Source organism: Myotis brandtii, unplaced genomic scaffold, assembly GCF_000412655.1.
Source record: "Myotis brandtii unplaced genomic scaffold, ASM41265v1 scaffold46, whole genome shotgun sequence".
Lineage (NCBI taxonomy): Eukaryota > Metazoa > Chordata > Mammalia > Chiroptera > Vespertilionidae > Myotis > Myotis brandtii.
Genome location: NW_005367587.1, coordinates 7,501,846 through 7,510,615, shown reverse-complemented (window position 1 = coordinate 7,510,615; position 8,770 = coordinate 7,501,846). Strand labels below are relative to the sequence as shown.

General features: G+C 41.8%; 2 protein-coding genes across 4 annotated transcripts in view; one reads left to right on the top strand and one right to left on the bottom strand.

The window, feature by feature from the left end:
* The window catches only part of DTX3L (deltex 3 like, E3 ubiquitin ligase), a 12,741-nt gene extending 12,463 nt beyond the window's left edge, over nt 1–278 (bottom strand). Inside the window, exon 1 of the mRNA XM_014546949.1 lies at nt 221–278. Within this exon, the coding sequence (XP_014402435.1) occupies nt 221–278 (58 nt within the window). The remainder of the gene's footprint in view (nt 1–220) is intronic.
* The window catches only part of PARP9 (poly (ADP-ribose) polymerase family, member 9), a 32,210-nt gene continuing 23,468 nt past the window's right edge, over nt 29–8,770 (top strand). The window contains exons 1-5 of one of the 3 annotated variants that reach the window (XM_014547002.1): nt 29–478; nt 3,215–3,323; nt 4,148–4,289; nt 6,413–7,206; nt 7,246–7,299. In XM_014547002.1, coding sequence (XP_014402488.1) covers nt 3,309–3,323; nt 4,148–4,289; nt 6,413–7,206; nt 7,246–7,299 — 1,005 coding nt within the window. In that variant the 5' untranslated portion in view covers nt 29–478; nt 3,215–3,308. Of the gene's footprint in view, nt 479–3,214; nt 3,324–4,147; nt 4,290–6,412; nt 7,300–8,770 lie in introns of all 3 variants that reach the window. The other 2 variants (XM_005875387.2, XM_014547001.1) reach the window with 2 other exon arrangements.

The following is an 8,770-nucleotide window of genomic DNA, read 5'->3' as shown; positions in this document are numbered from 1 at the left end:
CGGGGGAGGGGGGGCAGGCCGCCCACGCGAGGGTGAGACTGGTCAGGTGCTGAAGTCAAAGAAAGTTTCTCCTGAGCTTGTGATTCCTCTCAACTCTTACTGTTGTTACCCTTACTATTATGTGCAGCGAAAATGTCATTCCCGTTCTGAGTTCAGATTAATACCTGCATTAAAAAAAAGTTGAAATTGTTCACTTGCGTTATGACATAGCACCAGTTACCTCCCTCCAACTTTATCCTTTCAGCCCTGTGCACTTGAGAGTAAAGATGAGCATGCATGCCCTCGGGCTGGTAAAGGGAGGTGGACTTGTGAAGCAAATCTCTTGAAGGCCCCCAAGAGGAGATTGGAAGCAAAGTCTTAGAGAGAGAGGTGGGGTGGGGGGATGGTGGGGTGCATCTGAGGCACGGATGAGCACTGGGGCCTTGGAGGCGATGAGATGGGTGAGGGACACGATGGAGGAAGGGGCTAGATCAGTGTTGTATGTACGAATATCTAATTTTAATTTTTTTAAATGTTATGAGCCACATTTTTAAAAGTATAAACAAGTGAAATTAATTTTGATGATGTTATTTAACTCAATATATCCTAAATGTAATCATATATATCCTAAATTAATCAGCATGTGATCAATGTTAAAAACGTTTTTAAATTTATCTTGATTGTTGAAAGTTATACAGATGTACCCATTTTTTCCTCACTGAACCACTCTAGCCCGTCCCCTCCTCCCCATCAGGCCTTCACCACACCATTGTCTGTGTCCATGGGTTATGCATATATGCATACAAGTTCTTCGGTTAATCTCTTCCCATCCACCGCCACCTTCCCTCTGAGATTCATTAGTCATTTCCATGTTTCTATGTCTCTGGATCTATTTTGTTCATGTTTATTTTGTCCTTTAAATTCTACATGTGAGTGAGATTGTGTGATACTTGTCTTTATCTGACTGGCTTATGAGATATTTTACATCCTTTCTGTCATTCTGAATCTTTGTGATCCAGTGCTTATCTCACATTTACATCATATCTCAGTTGGGAATAGCGACACTTCAGGAGCTCAAGAGCCGCATGTGGCTAATGGTCCACACTGGACATACAACACAGGTCTAGACAGTGAAAGGCATGAAGATCAGTGGGAAGAAACAGAAGGGTTGTCAGATGTGCATTTTAGAAAGATGGTGTTGACAACCATGTGGAGGACACATTTCCAAGCAGGGACAAATGAAGGCAGAGAAGCCAGAGAGAACGTTTTTGCACATGGCTGGTAAGACTGGGAATGGGTCAATCCTTATGGGAAGCAATTTAGCAGTACTAGCAGAATTACAGCTGCATAGACTTTCTGATTCTGCAGTTAGGGGTAGGAAGGAGCCTTTCACACTTCTAAATTTGAACCAGGAAACATAATACCTATCCAAACAATAAAATGTAAAATTAAATATATTTAAATTTTTAAAGAGAATGTGTTGACATAGCTCAGGCAAGAGGCCCTGAGGCCCTGAAGTGAAGTGGTCAATAGGCAAGAAGGATTGTCGCATAAGTGACTTAGGTGTTTAGAGCTAATTGATAGGTTGCTTATGGGACAAAAGAGAAGATTCTAGATTTCTGACTTGAGTGGATAAGTGGTATATCATTGATTGAACTGTGCAGTCTAGGAGAGAAAGCATGGACTTTGGAGGGAGTCGGGTAAGGATAGGAAGGTGAATCCAGGCAAAAGGCCTGTAAAGGTAAAGTGAAAGGTACTAAAAGAACCAAGTGAAGATGGCATTAGAGATGCTAAGAAAGCAGAGTTTTGGGGACACAAAGAATGAAATACAGAAGAGAGTCTGTTGAGGTTAATTAACCTCATGGGGGACACTGATGAGCAGAGGAGTACTGGGGGTGAGGCAGAAACCCCCTACAGTGGGCTGAGCTGGCAGTTGGATAGAGAGTCCATTTCTTCATGTTGCCCATGCAGGGAAAAGAACTCAGTAGGAACAAGTGATGGAAAGTTGGGAAGACTTTTGTTGCTATTGGTATTATTATTAAAATTGAAGAGATTGTATTGTGGGCAATATGCTCCTTGTTTCTGATTTCTTTGGAGGTATATATACTGACACACACCCCTCAAGTGTATTCCTACGCCTTTAAAGCCTGACCTAAAGGAAAAATGAAAAAAGTGTAACAGCAGCGAAAGCAAAAGCCCCAGCCAGACTTCCTTCTTTTGTGAAAACAGCAGTGCCCTCTGGAGGCAAAAATGCATCTTGTCCTGGGACTTTAAGATTGGACTGAACTTGCTTTTTTTCCTGACATGGAAGAATAGTGCTCTGATGCTTTAGATAGCTGCACAAATTTTTTTTCTATTGCAAAGGCATTACAAATCATTTCAGAGGCCTATTGGCAACTCTGTGGACAACAAGTGCAGGCTACTGTGTCAGTAAGCGTTTTCATTTCCACCTATTAGATAGAAAATCATCAAAATAGTTTTTATAGAGTTTCTGATTTTTATCCAGATATTCCCCTTTCTTTTTTAAAAATATATTTTATTGATTTTTTATAGAGAGGAAGGGAGAGGGATAGAGAGTTAGAAACATCGATGAGAGAGAAACACCGATCAGCTGCCTCCTGCACACCTCCTACTGGGGATGTGCCCGCAACCAAGGTACATGCCCTTGACCGGAATCGAACCCGGGACCCTTCAGTCCGCAGGCCGACGCTCTACCCACTGAGCCAAACCGGTCAGGGCTCCCCTTTCTTATTAGATCAAGAATTTATCACAAATTCAGTACACACACCCTTGACAGGCATAACTACAGCCCTTTCTTCAAACACTCTCCAGGGTTCTTCATGTTCACACAGAAGGCTGGTTTTTCCTCATTGTTTTTTTTTTAATGCTGTGTTCAGTCTTATGACTTGGTATCATTCTCCTCTTCTAATTGTAAAAACCTGTTCCACCCTTCAAGCTCTTGTTCTAGTCTCACCTCCATAAAGCTCTCCCTGCTGTAGCCCGTATGTCTCTTTCCCTTCCCTGAACTGCCATTATGGTTTCAATTGGAACCTCATGGTAAAAAATAGAAGGTAAACAGTAACTATGGCAGCAAAACAATAGTGCCTTTTCACTAGTAAAACTAAAACCGACTCATGACCAGAAATCATCATGTTTAGTTTTCCTGTGGTGCATTCTTACCAAATTCCCTAAGACTCAGGTCTGTGCTTATTGCATCCTTTGTATTCATTCCTAGAAGTGGACCACCGTATTTGGGAACAGCAGTCTGTGCTTGGAAAAGCAAAACATTTGAAGGGTACAAACATTTGAAGACCCCAGAGTCCTAGAGGATGGAGCTTTCTAAGGTAAAAGTACTTATATATAAACATAGATGAATCTTGAACTTTGATCAGCACATGAATAGTTCCTCCCATAATAGCAAGAAATCTGGGTCTTCAGTTTGGTATCAATAGCCCAATTAAAGTTTCTCCTTGTACCATGTGAGACACAGGGAATCCAGAATATGCTAATCTAATCTCCAGAGGCAGCCTGAGGATGGATGATATGTAAAAATGGAACCTCAATATCATTTTGATTCTGTCTACTTATTCAGCAATTCTGCTTTTGCTGGATGGGGGGAGGGAGGGAGGAGGATTATGGAGGAAGAAGAAACACAAAGAAATAGAGAAAAGACACCTCATTTGTTCAACCATAAAATTCTACGTTCAGGCTTGTGTCATGAAATAAACAATTGAAAGTGGACTCTTACTGGTAGATGGGGAGGTGTAGCTGATGAGGCTTATATCCCCATGTTTTCTGTTCTGTCTAAAAAAACCCACAAGCCTTTGGAAATTGGAGGCCTATCTGAAAGTTTTGGTAATTTGGGCTGTGACCTTTGGGCCTTTGCGTGTGTTCATCTCTAACCCTTCATCTCATCCTGAATCAGAAGTGCATTGATTGGCCTGTAGGAAGTGGGGTAGGGTCAATGTTTGCTAGGACATTTAGTATTTCAAGTATTTCAGGCGCACAGATTAAACAAATGAGCAAACACGTAGGTGTTCCCCTTCCCCTCAAACCCAGAGCTTTTAGCAGAGTATCTGTTGCTTTGTGATTGTTAGGCTGTATCTGTTATCAATAATCTGTAGTCATTCGGTTTCAGTTTTTTTAAAACCACTCTCATTTTTCCCAGGATGCTGGAGCAGCAGCTTACAATGAGAAATCAGGTAGGATCACCTCACTCTCAGACTTGTTTCAGAAAGCCTTTACTCATATCTGTCCTCAGTGGATAAAGGGGAATGCAGAAGGAGACTGTCTTCCCTGCAAGTGTTCAGGTGTGTAATTGCAGGACCTGTGGCAACCTGGACTGTGCATCAGAAGGGGGACTGCTTCAGGGGCAGTGTGCATCAGCAGGCACGTTCTCTTAGGGCTCCCATTGATTCCTTTATTTGCCCACAAGATGTCAGACTCTTCTGACCACAGCCCTAAAAATTGATCAGAAGAGGTGACCAACTGATCGTCCCTGGCTCAACAAGGGCTGTAAGAGCCAAATGGAACCTTCCTAATCTTAAGGGTGGCCCACTTGAGATTTTCTACCAAAGCACAGGCCAATTGAATCTGGCTGCTGCATGCTACTTCTTTTATTTATTTATCTTTTTATTTTTTTAAATAGTTAACAGTAATACAGGTGTTTCCTTTTTCCCCCCTTCTTGCCCCCCTCCACCCAGCCCTTGCCCCACCCCACACTATTGTCTGTGTCCATGGGTTATGCATATATGCATGCGGCTGCTTTTAGATAATTGAAGCCATCAGAGGACTTTCTAGGTGGCTGAGATTAGAAATATGTTTGAAGCCCTAACCAGTTTGGGTCAGTGGATAGAGCATCGGCCTGCAGACTCAAGGGTCCCGGGTTCGATTCTGGTCAAGGGCATGTACCTTGGTGTGGGCACATCCCCAGTGGGGAGTGTGCAGGAGGCAGCTGATCGATGTGTCTCTCTCATCGATGTTTCTAACTCTCTATCCCTCTCCCTTCCTCTCTGTAAAAAATATATTTTTTTAAAAAAGAAAGTGCTAAAATCATCTTCACAGACTTCCCAGACTTAAAAAAATTAAAAAAAAAGAAATATGGTTGAAGTAAAATATAATTAATTACCACATTTTACCTATTTTAGGGCACATAGTTTTTCACATCTGTTAAGTTAAAACTACTCTATCAACCAGTAATGTGCCATGTTTTAATTGGCATTGTTTTTCCTTGCTCAGTGGCATTTAATAATGATGTCTTAGATTCCATGAAATACAGTCACAGGTTAGGTTCTCATAGAAGCAGAAACTGAGATTGAGTTAGGAATGCAAAAAGGTTCAGAGAAAGGAAAAGGGATGAAACCAGATTGGGCAGGTGGAGCCATCAGACTGCAGCCTGAGCTTTCCCTTTAGGGGAGTCCCACATTGGACATAAGTGGCCTTGGTCAGCCACTGATGGGGGGCCACCCTGAGAATAGTGTGACCCTGGCTGGAAAGCTAAGATGGACCCTGAGGGGCTAACAACTGGAGGCTGTCAGCTAACTGTATTCCCTCCTTCATCACCACCTTGAACGGGGATCTGAACAGCACAGCTTCCTTTCTGCCACATACAGTAAGTAATTTTTAGTCAATTGGCCTTAATTCCACCAAAATTGTTCCATGAAACTAGAGTATGATGTTCTGCCCATTTGGTGGACCATGCCCCCCACAGAGCATCCTTGACCAATGACTGATACGAGGTTGGATGACTATCCCAGCTCCTTTCCCTTCTGGTGGTATTACTCTGAGACACACTGTCCCCCAGTGGAATTATGCTTAATTTGCTTCATAACACATCCTTCGTTCATTTCCTTCCCTTTTCTGTCTTACTTTCCCACTCTGCCCTCCCATCTCATGCCCCTGGTATTTTCTAAGATCAACTCCCAAATAAACTTACATTCAAATCCTTATCTCAGAGCCTGCTTCTAAGAGAGCCCAGACTAAGGCACTAAGACTAAGCAAACAAGTTACCAATAAAGCCTCCACTTATTTTTGACTCATAATTAAATCCTTTCCAATATTTGTGCCTTAAGCATAGTTCTTCTGAAACTCACCATTTTAATGCAGACTTAAAAATTCATGCGCCTCCATTCGCATAGTTTTCTTACCACCATCATTGTATCATGGTAGCATAGCTACCACTTATGGAGTATTTACTGTATGCCAGACACAAGACTAAGTACTTTATGGATGATTTACCATTGAAAACTCTTGGACATTCTTGGTCTAATTACATATCTACGTGAGAAAGAATCAGGAAGAGGAGTAGAGGGAGTTCACCTCTCTTTTGTATATGGGACACTCAGTTTTCTGATGTGAAGTGGAATTACATTCTTTTCAAAGGAACTTTTGACCATTTCTTGATTTTTTTTTTTTTTTAATCTCTCCTTTCCAGAGACTGACATTCTTGGAGAAAACGATAGTTGGCAAATACCCATTGATCACAATGACTTTAAAATTTTAAAAATTAATGAGAGTCAGCTGTGTGAAGTCCTCTGGAATAAATTTGGCTGTGTCTCTACCCTCGTCTCTCCAGCCCAGGAAAGTAACAGTGAGTCTCGACAAGTCTTCAGAAAAAGGCTGACTCCGGGACTAGAGCTCTCTGTCTGGAAGGGTGATCTCACCAGACATGCTGTTGATGTTGTGGTGAATGCAGCCAATGAAGAACTTAGACATGGAGGAGGCCTGGCGCAGGCCCTGGTGAAAGCCGGCGGCCAACAAATCCAAGAGGAGAGTGATCTGTATATTTCCAGATATGGTAAAATACCAACTGGTGGGATAGCTGTCACAGGACCAGGGAAACTTCCCTGCAAATGCATTATCCATGCCGTTGGGCCTCGGTGGGTGGCGTGGGATAGAGGGAGATGTCAAGCTGATCTGCAAAGAGCCATAGAAAATATTCTGGATTTTGTCACCGCTGGCAATCTATACCCTGAGACAGTAGCAATTCCAGCCCTGAGCTCTGGGATTTTCCAGTTCCCTCTGGATTTGTGTACACGGATCATTGTGAAAACTATCAGGCATTATTTCCAAGGGAAACAACTGGCCAGTAATTTAAAAGAAATTCATCTGGTAAGCAATGAAGACCCCACTGTTGCTGCCTTTAAAACTGCTTCGGAAAACATTCTAGGGACTAACGAGCTGGGGTCCTCAGTGAGTCAGGGAGCCATCCTTCCTTCCAATACGATGGTTGTGAGTCAGGGAGCCATCCTTCCTTCCTATACGATGGTTGTGAACAGCATGACTCTCCAGATTGTCCAAGGCCACATTGAAGTGCAGCCGGTAAGTCTTTGTTCCTATTCTCTTGCACTGCCAAAGGGGATCCCTGAACTGTTTATTACCTACCAAGTACATTTTGAGTATAAACTATTTCAAACACTGTTTAATCTTGTTAAGGTTAAGAGTATGGACTTTAGGGACAGGCCATCTGGATTTGAATACTAGCTGTGCCATTTACTAGCAGGGTGACATGAATCTAGTTACTTTATCTTTGGGCCCTCAGTTTCCTCACCTGGAAAATGATGATAATCATAAGACTTATATCTTAGAGTTAGAATTAATACACATAAAATGCTTAGAATCAATTTTGGCACATGACAAGTATTTATAACTATTATTGCTATTATTCTTAGGCACCATGAGGAAATAAAACAATCTTTGATTCCAAGGAACTTATAATCTGTTACACTCTTTTTATGTTAAAAAATTCTCTATTTGAAAAATCTCATTGGGAGACAAACCATCTGAACATTTCTGAAGCAACCTACCAATAGTAAACAATGTATTCATTAATACAATGAATTCATAATATTTAAAAGTATGTCAATTTTGTGACAAGAGTGTGGTGGGCCAAGAAAAATTACTTCAGAAGATGTGTGTTTTGGATCTGATCTCAAGTTATAATAGATATGAATTGGCAGGAGGTGTGGCCTGGTTGTTAGAATGACTTGATTAGAGAGACACGGAGAATAATAGATAGAAAATAATGGGCTGGACCAGGTGGAGCTGTAAGTTGTATTCTGAGTATATGGCTCTGTGCCAGGGGCTATGGATAATACAAAGTGTGACTTAGCATTTAGCCAGGATTCCTTGGGCACAAAGGAGAAGGCTCTGGCAGGAAGGGGAGGGAGTCAGGGTGACAATGAATTTAAGTATTTCTGGGTTAGTGCAGCGCCCCTGTTAGGCATAGAGTACCTTGAAGATGGGGATCATGGCTGTTCATCTCTGTAACCCCAAAGCCTAGCCTGGGCCTGCTTCTAGGTGTTGAGCAAATTATTGATGAATAAGTGAAGGAGGAAGCAGGTAGCAGGAACTGCAACAGAGAATTATTTTTCTTTTCTGGATCAATAATGTCACACTTAAGACTCCTGTGGCTGCAATCAAATAGACTTAATCATACATGAAAAAATACCATATACTGCCTGCAAGACAATTAGAATGAAGATTGAGGGGTTCCCCACAAAATGCGATACAGTCAAACCTCGGTTCTTGAACAATTCGGTTCTAGAACAAGTTGTTCATGAAAAATGTCTTGGTTGTCAAACAGAACTTAGGTTCTAGAACTCTCTCATGCTGATACATGTATGATCAGTCACACATCTCTCAGGTGACAAACAAGAGATTGCATGAGTATGAGTCAGTTTGCTGCTAAACCTTGAGTTATTAACATCTCAGGAAATTGTACTGTCATTATTTCGTGTTTTTTTTGTTTTGTTTTGTTGCTGCTTATTAAACTAGAGGCCTGGTGCACGAA